Below are 23,950 nucleotides of genomic sequence, written 5' to 3' on the forward strand. Positions count from 1 at the left end.
GCCCGAAATGTCGATTTCGAAGCTCCTTGGATGCTGCCTGAACTGCTGTGCTCTTCCAGCACCATTAATCCAGAATCTGGTTTCCAGCATCTGCAGCCATTGTTTTTACCTCCTTTACCTTATGCTAACCTCATAATGTGTTGCTCATAACAGTCAACAGACTTGTTTTCCAAAGGGGCCCCAATAGCTGTTAATACATTTGACCCCAGCACCATAGATATTCTCAACTTTCTTCCTTCTACTGCAGTTTTGATCGGGTTACAAACCACTAGTTACCCAAAGTGATGATTGAGGACAGATAGAGAGAGCTTGATGTAGTCATGACAGGGAAGAAGAGACCTGAGTGAGGGCAGAGACATCAATCAGCTCACACCCCCTCAGCAGGATGATGAAGAAAACTGATGTGTAATGGTTAGCACTCTCCACTCTTATGTCCATTAGCCACGGCACTACCGCCTCGCCGAATTTCATACCCACTGTCGAGCAACTCCCAGAACTGATAGCAGAAGCAGTAACGCAACGCTTAGAACAGACAGCCCTTGTCAGCATCCAAGGGCAGCACAGTGGCTCAGTGGTTAGCACTGCTGCCTCACAGCACCAGGATCCCAGGTTCGAATCCAGCCTCGGGTGACTGTCTGTGTGGAGTTTGCACATTCTCCCCGTGTCTGCGTGGTTTTCCTCCGGGTGCTCCGGTTTCCTCCTACAGTCCAAAGATATGCAGTTCAGGTGAATTGTCAATGATAAATTGCCCATAGTGTTAGGTGCATTAGTCAGAGGGAAATGGGTCTCGGTCTGGGTGGGTTACTCTTCGGAGTGTAGACTGGTTGGACCGAAGGGCCTGTTTCCACACTGTAGGGAATCTAAAACCCAAACTCAGGATCCATTATGTAGACGCCCTGTGTCATCATTAAACATACACAACTGGAAGAAATCTCACCAGAATAAAGTTCGCTAAAGAGGAGGAAACCAGCAGCAAACTCCCATTCCTGGACGTATTAGTGGAACGCACCACCTACCGGGGAACTCCAGACCAGTGTCTACAGGAATTACACACATACTCCCAGACACTGGACTATAACAGCAACCACCCCAGCACCCACAAACAAAGCAGCATTAGGACATTATTTAAATGGGCAAGGACACACTGCAGCAACCCAGAACTCCAGAAGGCAGAACATGCACACCCAATCAAAGGATGTAAATGAAACAGGTACCCCAAAAGCACTATCCTCTGGTACTTACGGGACAAATCCAAAGAAGAAAACACTACATGACCAGACACGATAGCAACCATACCATACATCAAAGACATGTCAGAGGCAACCACCCAACTACTCAGACCCCTGAGAATCTCCATAGCCCACAAACCAGTAAACACCCTCCACCAGCTCCTCACAAAGGTTAAAGACCCGGCACGCACATCCAATAGGATGAACGTTATCTCCAAGATACCCTGCAAAGACTGTGACAAACATAACATTGAGCAGACAGGAACAAAACTGACCATCTGATTGCACGAACATCATCTCAGCACTGCCAAACGTGACCAAAACACTTTCATTTCCAACCACACAGACAACGAAGGACACAAATTCAATTGGAATGATGTATCCAACCTAGCACAGGCAACACAGAGACATGCCAGAGAATTCCTTGAAGCCTGGCACTCCAACCGGAACCCGATCAATAGACACATTGAACTGAACCACATATACCAACCACTCAGATACAAAACCGAAAGTACCAACTAACAGAGACATAAATACCAGGTGGGACAGACCACCAACATCTTATCAAAGACACACTGATGATGTCACCTAGCAAGGCAACGAAACATTTGCAGAAAAAACACACTGGCTCGGTGAACAAATCCATGGCTTCAACACCTTATAAGGCCAGACCTTATCCTGAAAGAACCTTGCAACCCCCTCTCTCCCTCACCTAGCTGTCAGTGGGAGTTCATCTGCTTAATGCCTGGTGAAAAGGGAAGGCCACTGCACAGGATGGGTCGCTGCATACTATTGAGGTGGTGGTTGCCGTCATTGAGGGCAATCTCGTTTGAAGGCTCTGTCCCAACTCCCCACCTCTTCTCAGCATCCCTTGACCAGGTTCCATTGTGAGGCTTATTGTGAATATAGAACAGCAAAGACTGGGTCTGAAGTTGTTGTGCAGCAACTATTGCACTTGCCTCTTCAGCCTGAGATCTATATTCCCGTCTATTCTAACTGCCCACTCTCCGATAGCGGTCTCTTTCCTGGTCATGGGAATCCTATCTTTCCCCCTCATCTGGAATGATGAGATTTCTTGTTTCAAAGAAAGATCATTGTCACTATTAAGCCTCTTCAATTCTGTCTGGACACTTCAATTCGGTACTGCATCTGCTCGGTGGTCCATCAGTGTCTGTCATTGGTAAATTAGAAAGATTCAGGATTCAGAATCTTAGAAAGATTCACTCCACACAGAAAGCTCCAGGGATACTGGAACCAGAAATATAATATGAAACTCGAAAACATGGGCAGTCCAAAGATCATGAAGTAGGGATTCCTTATTTCACTAGCATCAGATCATTGCAAACATGAAGGGAAACTAAGGAGACATGAGGAATTATTTAAGATATTTAGATGGAATGAGCCAGTCTATTACATTGACCTAAGGAATTCCTTGGTTTGTCTGCTCTCCGTTCCTATTAGCTGACCTTCCATCAAAGATACCCAGTATTTCCCAGGGAGAGACCAGTCAACTACATAGTTGGTTCCAGCCACACCATCACTACCTGCTAGTGGGGTTCCAGGACTACTTGGCTAATTTGCTCAGTGACCTCCATTGTCATTGCCACATGCTGCTGGAGATCCTGTTATACCTGTAAATACTTTGGGAACACAAAGAGACAAACACCAAGGTTGGGCATTTTCAAGTACTCCACAGAATCTGCCACTGTAGCTGTCTAACACAATAATGCCTTTACACTTCTTCTTCTCTGGTTGTAAGTTTGCTTGCTGAGCTAGTAAGTTTGTCCCCAGATGTTGCGTCACCATGCTAGGTAACATAATCAGTGAGCCTCCGATGAAGCGCTGGTGTTCTGTCCCGCTTGCTATTTATCTATCTTGGTCTGTTGTGGTAGGTGATATCACTTCAGAGGTTCTTTTTCTGAGAGGTTGGTAAGTGGAGTCCACGTCAAAATGTTTGTTAATGGAGTTCCAGTTTGAATGTTAGGCCTCTAGGAATTCCCATGCATGTCTTTGTTTAGTCTGTCCCAGGATGGATATATTGTCCCAGTCAAACTGGCTTCCCTCTTCATCTGTGTATATGGATACTAATGATAGTTGATCATATATTTTGGTAGCTAGTTGATGCTGTTTTTCTCTAGCTAACTCTAAGTTATGACGCCACAGATGTGGAATGGGAAAGCAGCAAGTAAGCTTACATGCCTGCCTAAACCTGGCCATTAATTGCCCTTTCTCCCTCACTTGTTAGCTTAGAGATATCCACTCCTAAGATGTAGATCATTCTGATGAGGGTTCTTCACTCGTTGAGACACAGAACATGAGGAGATGAGAGGATTTTGGAGATCTAACCGTGGAAAGTGTGAATTTCAGAGAGGCGAGCCTCTGGGCCCTACAGTCTGCAGACTCTGTTTTTTGAGGTCCTGATGTAAATAGAAGGATGCCAATTGAATATCATGTTTACTGGGAGTCACTGAGAAACATCCCAAGGAATCATGTTAGCAGAGTCCTGTTACCCTCAGTATCATTATCTCCAAATGATTTGACACAATTCAGCACCATTTGGTGGAAGTAGTGGTGTAATGAAGAACTGACTGCAAGGCATCCAGAACTGTGTGGATGTTTCAACTCTGACCCACAGGCCCTGTGGGACAATGATACCAAAATTCCAAGAGATTAACGACACAATGACTCTGCAGAATCTAACAGATACCACTGTGTCTGTCCTCCCACTGATCAGTGAATATTCAGATCCAAAACCTGAACAAAACTGAAATCAATATCCACAAAGCAACTTTCTCTCCTGATGACAGTTCAAGTTCTTTTACCATCAGAGCCTTCAGCTATGTGTCCATGTTAGTGTAAAGGAATAGGGTGCCTATCAACCTGAAATAGCACAGGAACTGGCTGATGTATCGTCCCAGAATGCAGAAGGCATGAGAAGAAAAACAATTCCCAAGAAGTTCAAACTAGCACAATGCATGTCTGACCTTCAGCTATACCCTCAGTACAGCCTCAGGGTCGTTGTCAGAGCAATCGAAAGAGAAACCAGAGGAGAGAAAACAAATACATACTGTGAATATGTACATATTAGTCTAATTTGATTAGACTCCAGTGTTTAACACGATGTTTTATAGTCTTTTCAATGCTAGTTCTGAACATATTCTCCTTAAACAAGTGTCTTTAAGACATGAATGTGCCAGCAGCGTGATTGATTCTGCTGAAAGAGTGGTTCCTAGTTCGTTAACAATTACAAAACACCAGGTTATAGTCCAACAGGTTTATTTGGAAGCAATAGTTTTCAGAAGGAGCAGTGCTCCGAAAGCTAGTGCTTCCAAATAAACTTATTGGACTATAACTTGGCATTGTGTGATTTTTAACCTTGTCAACCCCTGTTCAACACTGGCACCTCCAAATCATTCCTAGTTAGTATTCACCTCTTTCCAGTTTATCTTGTATGCACTTGCCTTCTGCTCTTGTTACTCCTACACCTTCATTCTAACATGGGAATGGTTGCACTGAATCACTTGACTGAAAGATTGCAAGCAAAGCATTTATTTTTGTCTGCAACTGAACTTGTACTTGGTAACGCAGCTCAGAAAAGAATTTTCAATTGGCTTCATCACGAACAGTTCATCTGCTTACTTACTCAGTGAAGTGGATAGGATCTTTACAAATGCAAATTGGCAAATGTGCTATCCTATATTACAAGAGTAACTCCAATTCATCAATATTTAATTGATTATGATTATAAGAAACAGTAAAGAGATGCAAAGCAAGTCGAAAGAGCTGCAACAGGGAAGTACAAGAAAAAAATGTGAGGAATACCAAATGTTATGTACATTTCAATTCATTTGTTTGCAGAAGATTCTCATTTTCTTTTATTTGTTCAAAGGATTGTGAGTGTCGCTGGCTAGACCAGCGTTTATTGTCCAATCCTTATTGCCCTTAAGATGGTGGTGAGCTAGCTTCTTGAAACGTTGCATTTCAGGTGGGTAAGTACCCATCAGTGCTGTTAGGGTGAGACTTCCAGAATATTGACCCAGAGAAAGAGAATGGCCAAGAGTAATGTCACTGACAGACACAGGAGATATCAACGTTGAAAATGCGTAAATGGCAGAGTTGCTAAATATTTGTTTAGTCTTCTTCAAAATAAAGAAAGAAAATAAAATAGTAGAGATATGAGGAATACTAAAATAAATCAAGGATAAGACCTGACTAGACTTAAGACTACATATACATTGACTAGTTTCTATTTTTGGTTTAACAGAGTGGATGAGAATTTTATAGATACTTTTGCCATGATCTCGATTCAGAAATTGTCAAGTTGAATTGGAAAACTGTCAATGCCAATCAACTAATTCAGTACAAGGAAATTATAGGCTAATTGGTCTCACATCTGTCATGGAGTATTTATACAGTTTGTTATTAGGAATGGAGTGAATGCCCTGTTACAGTCCACGCTGCAGGTTCCATTTCAGACATGTATACAATTTTGAAGCAATGAATTACTTTTTGAGGCATTGCTATTTGGCATATATTGTATCCCCAATATGTATTGATTCCAGAAGGAAAAGAGTACTTGAAAGGCTTGTCAATATATTGGTGGTATGGTTTGAAGAATGAACATTGGCCAAGGCATCAGGAGAACTTCTGATTCACTTTCAAACAATATTATAGACCATTTTGTTCATTTTTTACTCATCAAAAATCAGGTTAAAGATTTCACTTGAAAGATAGTGCCTCCAAAGAAATGCAGTATTCCCTTAGCGCTGCTCTTAAATGTCAATCCGCAATGCTCCATAGGATGTTTTCTTTCATATACCTTTCTCCTCAGACATGACTGTTTACCTTTGACCCTGCTACAGCTTCCCAAGCTGTCCAAAGCACGCTGCGCCAATGGAATCATTGCCAAACATTTTCAGCAACTGTGAATGCACAGGTCCTAAAATGAGTCACCTTCACCTGCCTACATTATTCAAAATCCCACACCACCTTGCAACTGGCCCTAAGAGGCTAAAACAATTATTAATTCTTTTAAAGTCTGCAAAACGTTCCACCAAGACAGAAGGTGTAAGAATGCAGCCTGACGTGATGATTGGTCATCACCTCAAAATTTTCCCTCATGCTTTTGGGAATACCCCAAAGCTTCACTTGTTTCCACATGATGCAAACAAGAAAACAGAAAGTCACAGCGTAGTGAATCACTGGTACATTTGTGCAGTGCTTGAAAGTGAAGCTGAGACCAAGGCATGTCTGCCTGTTTAGTTGCATCTACAAGGCCTCATGGTGTTTTTCACAGCAATTATTAAAGTATATCACTTAAAGAAAGTTGCTCAGGCTAGTGAAAGTAGTATCTCATGGGGAATCAGTATTAGTACTACTGTCCTAACACCATAAGATACAGGAACAAGAATAGGCTTGCTCTGTTATTCAACCATGCTTAGTTCACCAGTTCTCTCGACCACGTTCCTTCCCTTTTCCCTGCAACTCTTGATTCCCTGAGTGGCACAGTGGCTAGTGGTTAGCACGGCTACCTCAGAGCACCAGGGGCCCAGGGGGACACTCGGGGGATTGTATGGAGTTCACACATTCACAGGATGAGGGCATCAAAGTCTAGGCGATTGAGCGTGTCACGGTAGCTCAGTGGTTAGCACTGCTGCCTCACAGTGCCAGAGACTCGGGTTCAATTCCAGGCTTGGGCAACTGTCTTTGTAGAGTTTGCACATTCTCCCTGTGTCTGCACAGGTTTGCTCCGGGTGCTCCAGTTTCCTCCAACTATCCAAAGATGTGCAGGTCAGGTGAATTGGCCATGATAAATTGCCCATAGTGTTTGGTGCATCAGTCAGGGGTAAATATAGGGTTGGGGAATGGGTCTAGGTGGGTTACTCTTCGGAGGGTGGTTGTGGACTTGTTGGGCCAAAGGGCCTGTTTCCATACTGTAGGGAATCTATTCTAATTGTGAGCTAACCTACATACTTACCATCAACTTGAGCTACAAATCTTCTCAAAAATTGCCCGGAAGGCAGTTGAGAGTCAACCACATTGCTGTGGATCTGGAGTCACATGTAGGCCAGACCACACAAGAATGGCAGTTTCCTTGCTTAAAGGATATTAGTGAACCAGGTGGGTTTTTACAATCAACAATGGATTTGTGGTCATCATTAGACTCTTAATTCCAGATTTTTAAAATCGAATTCAAATCCCATCATCTGCCGTGGTGGGATTCAAACCCGTGCCCCCAGAACATTATCTTGGTCTCTGAATTAACAGTCCAGCATTAATACCATTACGCCATTGCCTCCCCAGATTACTCTGCCCTGCGTGGTGGTGAGCTTCTTGTTGGCGCTGACCTCAACCAGGCAAATGGAGAGTATTCCATCACCCTCCTGGCTTGTGCCTGACAGATGGTGAACCGGTATCAGGAACTGAGTTAGTCACTGCAAATCGCCAAGCCTCTGAGTTATTCTTATAGCTACAGTATTTGTGTGACTGGTCCAGTTCAGTCTAATGGTCAATGGAAAACTCTTTCTCAAAAGGCAGTTGAAGCAGAGTCTTTGATTTCTTGTCAGGCAGAAATAGTTAGATTCTTTATAAGCAAAGAAGGTGAATGGTTATTGCGGGTAAATGAGGATATGGAGTAATTAGATCCGACAGAGCAAATAGTCTCCTCCCTATCTTAATTCCTAATGTTTGCATGATTCTCTTAATGCTGCTATCTACTTTGACTTGAGGGACAGATAAAAAAAAGAACATAATTACAATAACTGTGAAAACTAATCCACTCGGGTCTTTGCTAGAAGCAACTGAATTGAGCCTTCTTGGTCCACAGTGACAAGAGATTGACCAGGCAAGCCTGAAGAGTTATTTAGGAAGCTCTGTGAATTTCTGCTGACATTTGAACAGATCCTGAATTAGCACCGGGTCAGCAATTGTTTACAATGGAACACAGCTATTTAATTTGTGTATATTTATTTCTGAACTGGCATTCAATCTTTCCTTGGAATAACAACACAGAACTGTAAAAGTCTCTTTACTACCATCTGACACATAGATGTACATTTTGCCAAACATTATAAATCCTTAAAAAGAACACTGAGCACTTTCAAACTGCTGACTAAAAACTCGCCCATAGGAAAAAAAAAGCAAGTGGGGCAGTAATGTGATACAGCAATAGTGCCACTGAGAGGGAGTTTTATATTTAACAGCAATACAATGGCTAGGTGCTGTTAGTTCAGTTAATTGTGGAAACCATGGCTTACCATTCACTTCCTCGTCAAGTGCCGATTATGTCTGCCATAAATTTTTAAATACATTGAACATGCTTCTGATGTCAGCTCATTTTATTGCACGCCTTCAGCTTCCTAGCTGTCAGCCAAATGTCTTGCAATTAGGCTTTCCACACTAATACTATACAGCAGGGCTCTGTATTAGATTTATTTGTCAGACGTGTTGAATGTTTGAAACACTTTAAATGAACGCATCATTGCCTCCATTTCAATAATGCACAGTTCTACGGAAAGAAATCATGTATTTTGATATTTGAAGAGCCTAATTAAAAGACAAAATATCAACCAACTGAAAGTACCAACCAACAGATGGAAAATTTGTAACAGGGCAGAGTTATGAGTATTTTGCAAGATAACTACAGTTCAGGCCCACAAATTCCCCAAGTTCTCACTTCATGTAACCACTGTGATGTTGATGTGTCATAAATAGATCATTGGATTTAAGGGCTAAATAGATCAAACCATGAATAGAACTTAATTGTGCAGCTCCAGCCAGCCGACCTGGAAGAGGGTAACCTTTGACCTTTGATGCACGGGACAATTGCTCAGTAGCCAGCAGAGATCATGGAGTCTGTTCAATCGTGTGAGGAGGATAGGAGTTGGGCGATGGGTGAATGGTAGCCAGCCATGCCTGTGATACTCAAATATCTATTGTCATGTTGTGCAATTATGATACTATATGTTTTGTGAAGAAGGCTAATCTGTCTTTTCAAAATGGACACCAAATCTTACAAGATGGACTCCAGAAATCACATGACTTCTTTTATCAATTCACTGCAGCCATAAGCAGACCAATTTGAGTCAATCACAACAGGTCGTTAAATATTTCAAGGGATTCCAGAACTATCTAGTGAATCATGAAAATGTAGGAAGATTCAAAAGATTCTCTAATGTCAAACAGGAGACTGGAAGAAAACCACAGGACATTCAAACATAACTGACTTTGCTTGGTAGCACAACAAATCATCAGAATTAACATCAGCAAGCTTATTGTTTGATTGTGATTAATATCTGGCTAAAGAGCCATTATGCTTGCAGAGATCTCAGAAGTCAGTGTGAACACAGTTCTTGCCACATAGCCCGAGCTGTGAACAGTGTGGGAGATATGGGGGTGTTCCCTCTGATGCTGGGAGTTGCAGAATAAATGAGGCACTCTGACAGAATCTCTGTCCTGCAGAAAAGGATGCAAGGCAGCTTTTAAATTTCAGCTAGCAGAACAAGTAAAGAGAAGAGACCTTTACTCACTCCTTGAAGCTGCTCTAACCGACTGAGTCCACCTCCAAAGCAACTGAATTCTGACTTCAAAGTTTCAATGGCTTTACTCCAGAAAGAGAATTTTCAAGTAAGTAACAAACCTGCAGTGAAGTTAATGATTAACATTACATACATCTTCATAAGTAACTTTTATCCTTTTTTTTCATTTAAATCTGTTATCTGTGTTTTAGTTCGTAATTATAACTTTTTGCTTGGATAACTTACAGCAACAATGGCGTCAAAAACTAATCTTTATTTTGTTTAAAGCACTAAGCTGTGCCGCTTGGTACTTTCCAATTAAAACGTTTGGAAACTAAAGTAGGGCTCGAAGTAAGCTATGTAGATTCATAGTCCACCCCGCAGGCATGCCTCGTGGAGTTGTGACACCCTTCCACTGCTTCTCTGGCAATGGTATAGTGAGAAAAAGCAGTCCACCCCAGGTTGCGAAGGGCACCTCTGAGATTATATCTGAACACTTCAAATTCAAAACTAATCTCCTGCACCCTCAGAACCATGGTGAGCATTTTCTGAAACAAAACCCAGTGAATTAAAGATGAGAAATATCGTAGACAAGACACACCTATGGTACTGCTCTGTAAATTTATACAGTCAAAAAGGTTGACAGCTCTGAAAAGCATCCTTTGGCCCATTGAGTCTGTGTCAGTCAAAAACAGCCATTAACTATTTTAATCCCATTGGTCCAGAGTCTTATATGCCTTGGCATAGCGAATGCACATCTAAGTACTTCTTAAATGTTCTGGGTCCCTACCATCCTAACTGATGGTGATGTCCAGATTCCCACACCCTTCTGGGTGAAAACATTTTACCACACATTCCCTCCAAACTTCTGCCCCTCACTTTAAATCTATGCCCTTTGGTTATTGATCCTTCCATCAAAGGAAAATGTTTCTTCCTATCTAACCTATGCCTACCGCCATTCTATGCACCTCAATCATATTTGCCCGCACTCTGCTTTGCTCCAAGGAAAACATCTTCAATCTATCCAATCTTTCTTCATAACCAAAACTCTCCAGTCCAGGCAACCTCTTGGTAAATCCCCTCTCCAGTGCTATCACATCCCACCTATAATGTGGATTCCAGAACTGCACCACTACTCTAGTTGTGGCCTATCCAACTTTATATACAGTTCCAGCACAACCTCCCTGTTCTTAAACTTCTGCCTCAGCTAATAAAGGCAAGCATCTCTCATTCCTTCTAACCACTTTATCCACCTGTCCCATTACCTTAAGAGAACAGTATACATGCATATTAAGCTCCCTCTGATCCAACATGCTTCCCAGGGTCCCACCATTTATCATATATTTCCTTGCCTTTTTTATCAAGCTCAACTGCATCACCATACACTTATCCAAATTGAATTCTATTTGCTGTCAGAGTCAAATACTGTAGTGCTAGAAAAGCATAGCCAGTGAGGCAGCATCCAAGGACCAGGAGAATCAACATTTCAAGCAAAAGTCTTCATTCTGATGAAGAGCTTATGCTCAAAACATGGACTGTCCTGATCCTCAGATGCTGCCTGACCAGCTGTGCTTTTCTAGCACCACACTCTTTAACTCTGATCTCCAGAATCTGCAGTCCTCACTTTCTCCTACCCGAATTCTATTTGCTGCTAATCAGAGCATCTGACCGACCCTAAAATGAATAACATTTTAATTAATCCATCTACATATTGTTGATTGGAATCATTCTCCAACCTGGTGCAATTAAGTGAATCCATGTTTACTGTACTCATTATCATACTAAAATTTCTCATGAGCAACTCCATACCCTTAAGTTTGTCAACTTTCCCATCAGAACTTTTCATGTCAGTGTCCCTTCAAAAACTTCTTAGTTCCATTTTGAAAAATTTACCACATAATGATATTTTGAATAACATTCTGAAACCCCTGTGAACAATTCTCTTGGCATTCCTGTTGCCTAACAGATCTGTCAACAAGGTCTCCAGCTTCATTTCTTTTATAGTTTCAAGGACCTGATCCAAAAGCATGCCCCCTTCTGAGAATCCAACAGCAGTTTAGACCAGGAACCTGTCTTTATGCAGCATTTTAGCCCGGCCCAACAATTTGAAAGTAAACACTGATCCAGGATCTTGCAAGTAACATTTCTGTAATGTTGTACAGACTCATTTGTTCTAAATTGATTATAGTCTGATTATATGCAGGTCATAAATTATGTTTCTTATCAATTTTGTCCACAAATATCAGTCAGCTATGAAAGCCTTTATCAGTATCCAACCACTGGGCCTCTAGCTCTGAAAATACATTGCACCTGAGCCTACTTGTGTTAAGAAGTGGCAATACCAAGATAGAGTTGGAATGAGACTTTTTGGGAGAAGTCACAAGACCTCCTACTGTCAACACCCCCTCCCCAGCCTTCAACCACTGATCTTGTTACAAAACATACTCTTATTTTTATTCTTTTAGATAATTCTCACTCTTTTAATATATTTGTGAGACACCGCTGCCAGTGCACAAGGGGAGATGGCTCAACCTTAAGATAATTGACATCATTTTAAATGGTCACTTGATAGTACAGAATTTTGCTGAAAAGAGACATGTTGCTGAAGTTTTCCACCTCGTTTTCATTTGGACAAATGTAAGAAAGCCAAGTTTCAAGTGATTACAATTTATGCTACAGGAGAAAAGGTTGCTGAATGGTTGACAAGTCAACTCTGATTGGCCAGTGTATTGCCATAGAGAATCAAAGGGGACCTATAGGTTCTGTAATGCTGCTGGGTAATTCAAAAGATGCATAAAGCTTGAGCATGCTCCTTTTATTTGCAGTCAATGGATTCTTTGGTGACGATATCCTGTACTTTTCATTGTGATGATTTGAAATTTGGCATTCTTGCAACTTGTCCTGATAAGTTAAGACAAAAGTATCAGCAACTTGCCCCATTTATTAGCAATCTTCAGTATTCAAAACAAAGCCTCATACAACATTCCAAAAATACATGTCACCTCAGTGGTGACAGATTCTTAAAAAAAATCCAGGATCCAAACCTAGATCTGCACCTTCATCAAAAACTAATCAGTTCCTCCATGTGTCATTTCTTATCTTTGTACCAAGTTTTGTTGAAATCCATTTATTAGTTCTTGAGATAAATTGTTAGCAAGAAGGCCGATCTTTTCAACTTCACCACTCACTTGAATGATGGTGATTACTGGGTTAAGTTCACCACCAGTTCTCTCTTCCTAATCAGATTGGACTGGATCAGATTGCATTTGGATTTCCGGAATATACTAAAGACATGCTATATCAAAGTTTATAGTTCTCCGAGACTATGGTGGCTTTCAAATTATTTAGTCAAGTAATCTTCAAGTAGAGACCTTCTGTGGTAAATATTCAAATAAATTTGTCAAATATGACTTCCCTTTTCTTAAACCCATGCAGACTTCATCTGATATCTTTCTTCCTGTTTCCCAGATGACTTTCTTGTAATTTAATTGGAGTGTCAAGACACCAGAGAAACAAAGACATTTAAATTCCCAGAACTGAGCATTCACAAGCCTGAATATCTCGTCTGTCTATTTCGTATGAACATTCATGTTGATACTCCGCTAGACAGCAATGATGCTCCTCACTGATTCACAAACACCACTTCCACAATTTGTTTATAATAATCTGCTTTGGACTTTGATGCGTCACATCACAAAATATGGCATCACTGCACACTATTTCACCAACAAGAGGTTATTCAGAGGTCAGAGGGATGTCCTGTTCTGGATCATTTGAAAATGCCCATCCCCATTGGAAATGGAGTGAAATGGGAGGGGCTTCAGCAGGTTGAAGTCATCCTCCTGCTATTTTACCAACTCTCAGTTGCATCCTGTGAAGCTGATCCCTCACAGGAGACTGTACCTTTAACAGTGGACAGCAAAAGATAGTGGGAAAGATTATTTACAAAATCTGTTCCATTCTCAAATAACATGACAAGGTGAAATTAGTCTTCAAGCAGCAGCAGAAAATTGGCAATTGTAATTTGGCAGACCGTCTGGCAACCTGCCTGATTTCCTCTTCACAATTTCACTCCAAAGCATTTTAAATACAATGGCATCCTCTTGCACCAACTGGCCTCAGGCTATTTTGGAAGGTGTTCAAATTGCTGGTTTACACTACTCTCAGAATCAGGAGGTTACTGATCCAGCTAATGATGCCCTTCATCAATGAGAATATGAGTGTCGATGTCCTCATGGGGTTCTGGGTGTTTGATCTTTATTGGTGGTACACTGACAGAAGCTGCTGTGGAATTAATTTCTTTATCTGTGTAGCCATCACAGTTGGCTACAATGTCACATGGAAAACTGCAATTAGTTGTCATGGAATGATTTTTTAAAATTTAAGTCTCACTGGGTTCCCTGGTCTCTCAGAACACTGTAATTAACCATTCAGTAACATCATGCAATTGCAATGTGTGTCAGAGTGAACTTCTATTACAGAAAGAATGATTTGAAAAATGGTTTCCAAGGACCATCTCTACTGCTTTAAAAGAACAACAGAATTGCTTGCTTAGGCTCCATCACTTTACTGAATATTTCAAGCTTCTGGGCTGACTTACGCTTGGTTTTATGTGACGTTTAAGAAGCTAGGTGGCCAATTCTCCAGGATGGCTTAAAGTTGCCAGGAATCAAAGAGTAACCTCCTGGACTCTACCATGAGCAACTACAATAATATTGACATACAGTATTGTGTACTCTTTATTTCCTTCTGATTATAATAATCCTGGAGATAGGTGAAAAGGTGTTTGAAGGCATAGGTCATGTGGTGAAACCACAACTTTGGAGCTTTAAAGAGGTGACTTAATTTCGCAAAATATCCTTGATTAGGCAAAGATTCCACAAGACTGGAAGGTAGCAAATATAACCAAACCGTTCAAGAAGGGATACAGACAAAAAAAAAACAGGAAGCTATGGATCATTTTGCATGAAGCCTACCAGAGGGAAGGTGCTAGAATTGATCATTAAAAAGTTTATAGCTGCAATGTAGAAAAACTCAAGAAAATCAGGAAGAGTCAGCAGAGTTTTGTGAAAGGAAAGTCATTTTTAACTAATTTATTAGACTTTGTTGAAGGAGTGGCATGCTGCTGATGAAAAGGGAGTCTTTAGATGAACTGTATTTGGATTTCCAGATGACACTAAAGATGTGCTATATCAAAGACATAGATGTGCTCAAAGTTTGTGCGAAGATTTGTAGCTCGGGTGCTTGTTGTTGTGGTTCTGTTCGCCGAGCTGGAAGTTTTTGTTGCAAAGATGTGCTGTATCAAAGTTTATAGCAGAAAATAAAAGCTCAGAGTAGGGCATAAAACGTTTGCATGGATAGAAGATTGGTGGGGTGGCAGAAAGTGTGCGTAAATGAATCTTTGGCTACTTAGGATATGACAAGTGGCGTCCTGCAGGGGTCAGTGCTAGGGCTTCATCTTTTTACATCAAATGACTTAAATGAAGGGAATCAAGGCATGATAATTAAGCTTGCATGGCACAAAATTCATTGGAAAGTATGTTATGAAAATGACATAAGAAGTTCACAGAAGGATATACGGAGGTGGAGTGGGTGAGCAAAGGTCTAGCAGATTTTGTGTGGGAAAATATGAAGTTGTTCATTTTGGCAGGAAAAGTAAAAACAACCACATTACTTAAAATTGGAGAACGACTGCAGAATTCCAAAGTGCAAAGGATCTAGTATGTAAGTATAGCATTAGAAGGCTAATGAATGCTCTCCTTTATTATGAGAAGAATTGAACATAAAAATAAGGATGTTATACTTCAGTTGAATACTATGTGCAATATTGGTTTCCTTATTTAAGGAAGAATATTAATGTATTCAAAGGCAGTCTACAGAAGGTTTACTAAATTTATCTGTAAGTAATAATAATCATAATCCTATGAGTAGATTGTCTTCTGGGGATACCTTTGATGGGGCTGGACGGTGGATTTTAGAAGAGTGAGGTGTGACTTGATTGAAGTCTATAATGACCCGAAAATGTCTCGACAAGGTGGATGTGGGAAAGATGTGCCTCTAATGGGCGAGTCCAGCATCAGAGGGTACTACTTTGAACTATCTTTTAGGATATAGATGACAAGAAATTCTCTCTTGGAGAAGGTAGTGCAACTTTGGAATCTCTGCCTCAGAAGTGAGGTCATTGAGTTTTTTTAAGGCAGAGGTAGATAGATTTTTGTTAGACAAGGGAATCAAAGGTTATCAGAACAGATGGGAATGTGGAATTCGGAACACAAACATATAAGCCGTGGTTTTATTAAATAGCAGAGCAGACACAACCCTCTGAGAGAAGAATTGTTTCTTCATTTCAGCCCTAAATGGTTGACTCTTTATCCTGTGATGGACTGTCTGTTCTGAATTCCCCAGCCAGAAGATGCAACCTCTATGTCTACCGCTTCAGAATTTTAAACACATTTGTTCTGTATTTCTGCAGGTCCATTGGAGCAGAATCACAGTGAGCCCAGGATGAAGCAAATCATCTTCACATTCGAAACTGTGAGCCCAGGATGAAGCAAATCATCTTCACAATCGAAGCCAACTCTTCCCTGATCTCCATCTCTTCCTTTTCTATACCCTCATGGTACAGCTGTCGTGGTCTCCTGCCTTCTCACCCAGTGTGTTTAATTCATGTATGCCACAAAAGAAACTCAGTAAATGCTATGCTGAGAATTGCTACACCTTGGGTTTTTGAATGTAATGAGGATACTGAAACTAGTACCATGTTAGCCATGTTGCTACTGTGTAGATGGCACAGGGTATATTTCATGCCACTGCTTTGCAACCATTTTGGCATAGATCAGGTGCCATGATTATAATGATACAATCCAACACCATGTTGCCTCTCATCCAGTTTTCACTTCACGCTTTGTCACCCACCAATGATCTCCATTGTCAACTTATTGAGGACAATCGAGAGTTTTGATTTGTTGAATCTTATAGTTAGTTTTAAACTTATACATTTCCCTGAGAGAAAAAAGATATATGGTTTGTAGAACAATTCTCTGTTGTGTAGTTTATCCACAAGCTGCATCAAGGATACACTGCAAACTAACTGGCCGGTAATTGCTCAATCAATGGTGAATAATGTTTTAGAAACCATAATCATAGAAACAACTAACATTTGATGAGGTTTGAGTTGGTTAAGGTAAATAGATCTATAAAAGGGAGATCATACGCGATTAATCTAATTGATTTGTTTGAAGAAGTAATGGAGAGTGTTTACAAAAGGAATGTAGCAGATATTACTTACTGACTCATTCTTGCAATTCTATGTCCTTTTCACTTCATCCAGGCCTGCCGCATTTTTATCTCATGGACATTCAGTCTTAGCAAACTGTGCTGATGGATGTATATTTTTCTTAGCTCCTTATAGCCCTTTCTTTAGGTTGGTCTCATCCCTTCCAGTTTGAAGTGCACATATTTTGCCTCCCACAAATGTGCAATAGCTAGAAGAAACAAGGGTTTCCGGGTTTGCACCTGGAATTGTGAGGCACTGTGGAACTGAGATAGCCCATAAAACTTGTCCACCTGATTGGTCTTAAGCATTGCAAAACAAGAACAGAATTGGTTTACATCTAAATATGAACATCACCCTGATGAAGCCATCTATAGCTATTGCAGATGCTCATGGATCTGCTTAGTGTTTCCAGCTTTTCTATTTCTTACTTTGATACTGCAGTTTCAACATGTTATAGAATTGATTCACATCAAATATATTCAAGTCATCCAGGTCCTCCACTAATAAGTCACTCACACTCTCCAACATATTGTTGACCTTCAACATATTGTCTAGCTATCACCATTGTTAACAGCTAACCTGAGAATGCAACTTTAAAAAAAAGGGTTTTGTGATTTACACATGAAAGAAGTGAAACTATCACTGTATTCTAACAGATGAAAGGCTTAACAGACAACCAATTTTTCAATGTATAATTTCAGTTACATCACACTGCAAATTTTTGCTATAAATTCTGTGTTACGATCGAGCCCTCCACAATCACCTGATGAAGGAGCGTCGCTCCGAAAGCTAGTGTGCTTCCAAATAAACCTGTTGGACTGTAACCTGGTGTTGTGTGATTTTTTAACTTTGCACACTCTCCAAGTAATTTTGCAATCTCAATGCTGGCTGATGCATCTGTTTAGGCAACCATTGTTTAGTTACATCAATCCCTTTAACCACCAAGTCTAATGTTAACATTTTTCTAATTTCTCTTTGAAAGCCAGTTCATTTTTTCCTTTCCCTTCCTCTTATTCAGACAGGACTCATTATGAGACACTGTGAATTAGATACCATCAATCTGTTACTGTGTTGGATTATTTACATTTGATAAACCAAATGTTCTGATAAATTGCTTGGTGTTTGTTAGTGCCTGTCTTTGGAATGTTCACTGTGCAGTGTGATGTGTGTGAAAACTGCGGATGTGGCTACAGGAAAACACAATCCAAACAATAAACTCGAGGAAGCAGAGATTTTAAAAGAATTGTAATAAAACTCCTGTTCACATACAGAACCTGGTGACAGTCAGGTCTGGACTTTCTGTGAGGTACAAAACACACAATATATGGCAATAAAGTTGGAGAATAATTTAAAGCTGCCTTTTTTCAGCATCTTTTCTTTCTTCACTGTGAGATCCACCAATGCCAGGGAATCAATGCATTTCCGGGATCGAGACCAGTTGGTTACGATGGTTACAGATTTGTCCGCAGGCAGACTTGACCTGCAGGAAAGAATAATCATTTATTGCCTCTGGACAGAAAGCCAACAGATATCCCACCAGGTCACAGAAATCATGTCTATGTTTGATATGGTGGAAAGTACTCTTAGGAAGTGGTGAGCCGTGCAAGATGAAAATGAAACAAAGCATGACAGTATTTGGGCGGCACGGTGGCACAGTGGTTAGCACTGCTGCCTCACAGCGCCAGAGACCTGGATTCAATTCCTGCCTCAGGCAACTGTCTGTGTGGAGTTTGCACACTCTCCCTGTGTCTGCGTGGGTTTCCTTCGGGTGCTCTGGTTTCCTCCGACAGTCCAAAGATGTGCAGGCCAGGTGAATTGGCCATACTAAATTGCCCGTAGTGTTAGGTGAAGGGATAAATGTAGGAAAATGGGTCTGGATGGGTTGCTCTTCGGAGGTTCGGTGTGGACTTGTTGGGCCGAAGGGCCTGTTTCCATGCTGTAAGCAATCTAATCTATTACAGCAGTTTGTTTCCACATGCAAATCCGGCACACAAACTAACAAACATATTTGTTACCATCTGAAGGAAAAGACTTTAATTCTGTGGAACATGTAAAAGGGAAAATTCACAATCTTGTCTTCCAAATCATATCTACTGTGTATGATTCGAAGAGATTATACCGCACCCTCATACTCCAGGGTGCAGGCACAGTTTGTCAATCAGCTTATGGACAAGTGTTACAGATAACAAGGCCTCAGCAAGGTCATTGAAATTTGTGCCATCATCATCAGATATCCTCCAAAAATATGCTCAAATCGCAGATACCCACTGATTCGCAAAATTACATTTAGCTCAAGAAAGCGTAACTCTAGCTCATACATGAATAACTTCACAAAGTTATTAAGGTCGAAGAAGACTTCATCAGTTTGACTTCGAGAGGATTGTGTGGAAGGTGAGGGAATAAGGTAGTTGTCATGAAAGGGCCAACTCTGAATTCCCATGTGGTTGTTACTGGGGGGAGGTGGTCAGTTCAGTTGCAGTTGTTCCACTCTATTAGTCTTACCTCCACTGTTAACAACCATGTGATTTAGATTTTTGGCATCTCTTAGGAAATACATTACTGTAACATGCCATCTTACTACTATGGAACATTCTTGCCTGTTGCTCAACACATGACTCTTCTGCTAAGAGTTCCATGTGGTCATCCATTTGTAAATCCCTAAACCAATAAAAACAAGAGAGATTGGTGGCAATATGCTGCCCAAGAAAAGACCCTAGCAAAACCATCTCTTGCAACAGGGAAGTACCTCTTGACATCAACCAACTGATGATGTTGAATGTCCTTTACCCACTTCCATAACCCAGACCTGATCATGACATAGGCTGCTTTCAGCACAGCCAACCCACTTTCATCTACCAATGGGCACCATGATCAGGTATGCTTTCTCCTGAGCATCACTATCACCCATCCCTTTGTCTTCTCAACTGTGTGAACTATACTTCCAGCTATCAACTCATTCCTACCCCTCCACCCCCCACCCACCTTTAGCAGAAATAAACTTTTCCCTGCTCCTGTCAGTTCTGAAGAGGAGTTACTGGGCTCAAAACGTTAACTCTCTTTTTTTCTCCACAGATGCTGAAAGGTAATATATTCGAGAGGAGAAAGTTTGAACGATTCATTCATATACGATTCTGCACATATTGCACAACTCTCTCTCTCTGACATTCACGTCCTGCTGAACATTCCCAAGCCACCACCACATATTCAGCAAGACCATCAGAGTGAAAGCAGACAAAATGGTAAAGTGATAAAACACTTCGATAAAGGAACACAGACAAGGAAACCACAATTTAAAGATGGAGAATGTGCTTCGATCAAATGAATCAATTGAGATTACAAGCTCATGACATCTCTATCAAGACCAAAGTCAATAAGCAATGCTTAAATGTCCCTAATGACTCTGCTTCCACCACCACAGCTGGCAATGCATTCCATGCATTCACAACTCTCTGCGTAAAGAACCTTCCTCTGACGTCTCCTTTATACCTTCCTCCTAATATCTTCAAAGTGGAACATAAGATGCTGGATCACAAGTAGAACAGAATATTTTGAGGTTAACAATTTTGAACATTCATTTCTTCTTACAATGTACGACCGCAATGTTGGTCATCCCCTTCATTGAGGTGATCAAGAACTACAATTTCAATTTTGTAGATCTCAGAGCCATCATCAATAATTTCAAGCCTCAACAGATTGCTGTACTTAAGAGCAAACAGATTTTGCACTTTAAGAAATGACTGTGTATATGTATGTTTGTTGCTTATGATGAATTAACTTCAAATGAAGTTCTTTAGTTTTAGAGAGAATAATGTTGTGTTCAATGATTGAAATACTGGGTGTGTGTCGCCCTGTGCTGTCTCTCCAAACTGGAAACAAACATTAAGCATGAGAAAGCAGGCATTTTAAAAGCCGTATATGAAGTTCCTCTTCACACACAAAATCTGGTGAGAGCCATTTCTGCATATCTCCAAGGTACAAAACACAATATCAATATTCTGTCTTCATGCATGATTAAAGGACCCTGTTGACATAAAATCTTAAAGCCCAGAGAGATCATTTGGCCTACTGTACCATTGAGCTATCCAATTGGTTATACAACCGTTCTCTTTCCCCATTGTCTGAATTTTTTTTCCCTTTCTCAAGCATGTATCGTATTTCTTTTCCAAAGTTCCTTTTATGTTTGGGTTGTACTATGCTAACCAGGTCAGTGTATACTGCTTACCTCCATACAGTCTCCAATGCAAGAACTGGGTATTTAACATTTTTAGAGGACATATGCATAAAGTGTAAACACATTTAACTGCATATAAATTATATTTCCTTCACAGACCTCACCAGTGGCTTTCAAACAAAATAGCAAAGAATCAACAATATAAAATGTTAAGATCCAAGATCTTTTTTCACAATTCCCATTGTAACTTATGTGTGCTCTTGGAATAATTTATCTCTATCAATCTGTTCCTTTCTAGTAAGAATAATCCAACTTTTCTAAACCTGCCTTCATAACATCTGCGGAATAATGTCTAGTCTGTAATTAATCATGAGCTTTGTTGATAAATATCATTCATAAACCATGACAGCCAATTCAGGCAGCTTATGAATTGTCAGCATGAATGCAAAATCAAATCACAGCCTCATTATTCCCTTCACCATTTCTTTCAGTTGACTACTTAAACAGTACTCCTGCTTCCCAGACAGCCTTAAGGGCCATGCTCTACTTACTTTAGAAGCAGTATAGAATTAGAGACCATTGGATAAAAGTCTACAAAGTAATTAAAGGGCTGGGTAGTAAGCCCATTGATAAAATATTCTATTTAACTGATTAGGGAGGAGCAGTGACAGGTATTAAATTAATAATAGCAGAAATAGACAATACTCAAAGCTTCTGGAGTACGCTGCCAACTGGTGCAGGGAATGTTGATTCTCTGCTTTTATTTAAGAGGGAGCTTGATTGGGACAAAGATCCTATCATATAGAAGATGTGTATCTACAGATATTACATGGTCTATGGAATTTCCTAGTCTGATTTGATCACCTCAGAGAGTTGCAGAAGAATTAACCAGGATATTTTAACTTTTGTTGACCATGAGGTTGCATGCAGGTTTTGCCTTGCCTTGGTGATTACATTGGCTCCAGGAATGGAAGTGAGGAGGTAGATTGTTCCACAACATGGTTCTGCTCACTAGATTTAGAAGATGTGTGCCATAATCCTAATAGCATGTAGTGTGTCAATTACTTGCTGGTGTATTCTGGGTGATTTGTCTCACATTAAGGTGCACATGATGCTAATAGTCTTTTCTCAAAAACTGAAAAGCAGTACGTTTAGACTGAGCCATAATTTAATGCGAGTGGAAAATACACTCATCTTAAAGGCAGCATAATTATACAGTCTCTATCTTGTAAAGATTTCTTAGGAATAGTTAAAATCTACAATCTAATAGTCAGAAAAAGCCAGATAAATGTGCTTAAGTTGCATAAAATTAGTCAATCTCTAGAATAATACCTGAACAAAGGAATCATAAAATCCCTATAGAATCACTGTGGAAACAGGCCATTTGGCCCAACATGTCCACACCAACCCTCCGAAGAGTAACCCATCCAGACCCATTCCCCTACCCAATACTCTACAATTAGAAATCATAGAATTCCTACACTGTGGAAACAGGTCTTTTGGCCCAACAGGTCCATACCGACCCTCTGAAAAGTAACCTACCCAGACCCATTGCCCTACTCTATTGCTCTAGATTTACCCCTTACTAATGCATCTACCCTACTAATCCCTGAACACTATGGGCAATTTAGCATCGCCAATTCACCTAACCTGTACATCTTTGGATTGTGGGAGGAAACCGGAGCACCTGGAAGAAACCCACACAGACACGGGGAGAATGTGCAAACGCCACACAGACAGTCACCTGAGGCCGGAATCAAACCCAGATCCCTGGCGCTGTGAGACAGCAGTGCTAAGTATTGAGCCACCAGGCCACCCTAAAAGAACCAGCTCTTTCCCCAAAGATAAAACCAGTTGCCACAATATGTAAAGTAAAATAGCGTGGACGCTGAAAAACTGAAAGAAAATGCTGGAGAAACTCAGCACGTGTGGAAGAGAGAAACAGAGTTAATGCATCGAGTTCAAGATGACTATTCTTCAGAACTAGTTACATACAAACACACAAAATAGGAAAATGCAAAAGTAGGCCATTTTGCCCCTCGAGCTTGTTCCAATATTCAACAAGGTCATGGCTGATTCGTTTGTGTTTCAAAGTCCACATTCCCACCTATCCCCAATAACCTTGAGTACCTTGTCTAACTAGAATCTATCTCCCTATGCCATAAAAGTATTCAGTTATGTGAGGATGGAAAAAACACAGCAAATCAGACAGCATCCGAGAAGCATGCAAGTCAACGTTTCAGGCTGAAACCCTTTGCAACAACTGTCCTATCGAAAGGTTTTGGCCAGAAACGTTGACTTTCCTGCTCCACAGAGGCTGTTTGGCTTGCAATGTTTTTCTAGCTTCACATCTATTGACTCTGGCTTCCAGCATCGCGTTCCTTACTGACTTGATGGCACATTCTTTGTTGACCTGTGAGGGTAGCATTGGGCCTTCTGCTCAAACAGCTGAATCAGATTGTTGAAGCAGAAACATGTGTTGCTGGAAAAGCGCAGCAGGTCAGGCAGCATCAAAGGAGCAGGAGAATCGACGTTTTGGACATAAGCTCTTCTTCAGGAATGAGGAAGGTGTGCCAAGCAGGCTAAGATAAAAGGTAGAGGAGGGACTTGGGGGGAAGGGTGTTGGGAATGCAATAGGTGGAAGGATGTTAAGGTGAGGGTGAAAGGCCAGAGAGGAGGTAGTGGCGGAGGGGGTCGGGTAGAAGATTGCAGGTCAAGAAGGCGGTGCTGAGTCTGAGGGTTGGGACTGAGATAAAGG

The 23,950-nt window shown here is 40.8% G+C and overlaps 1 protein-coding gene and 1 long non-coding RNA gene across 2 annotated transcripts in view; one reads left to right on the forward strand and one right to left on the reverse strand.

The window, feature by feature from the left end:
- LOC122557929 overlaps window positions 1-16,740 on the forward strand; it is a 140,003-nt gene extending 123,263 nt beyond the window's left edge. The window contains exon 3 of the long non-coding RNA XR_006313981.1: window positions 16,218-16,740. This is a non-coding gene — a long non-coding RNA (uncharacterized LOC122557929). The remainder of the gene's footprint in view (window positions 1-16,217) is intronic.
- A 1,510-nt stretch (window positions 16,741-18,250) lies between these two features.
- Window positions 18,251-23,950, reverse strand: part of mrpl23 (mitochondrial ribosomal protein L23) — a 76,540-nt gene continuing 70,840 nt past the window's right edge. The window contains exon 6 of the mRNA XM_043706423.1: window positions 18,251-18,501. Within this exon, the coding sequence (XP_043562358.1) occupies window positions 18,433-18,501 (69 nt within the window). The 3' untranslated portion in view covers window positions 18,251-18,432. The remainder of the gene's footprint in view (window positions 18,502-23,950) is intronic.

The sequence above is a fragment of the Chiloscyllium plagiosum genome, chromosome 16, assembly GCF_004010195.1.
Source record: "Chiloscyllium plagiosum isolate BGI_BamShark_2017 chromosome 16, ASM401019v2, whole genome shotgun sequence".
Lineage (NCBI taxonomy): Eukaryota > Metazoa > Chordata > Chondrichthyes > Orectolobiformes > Hemiscylliidae > Chiloscyllium > Chiloscyllium plagiosum.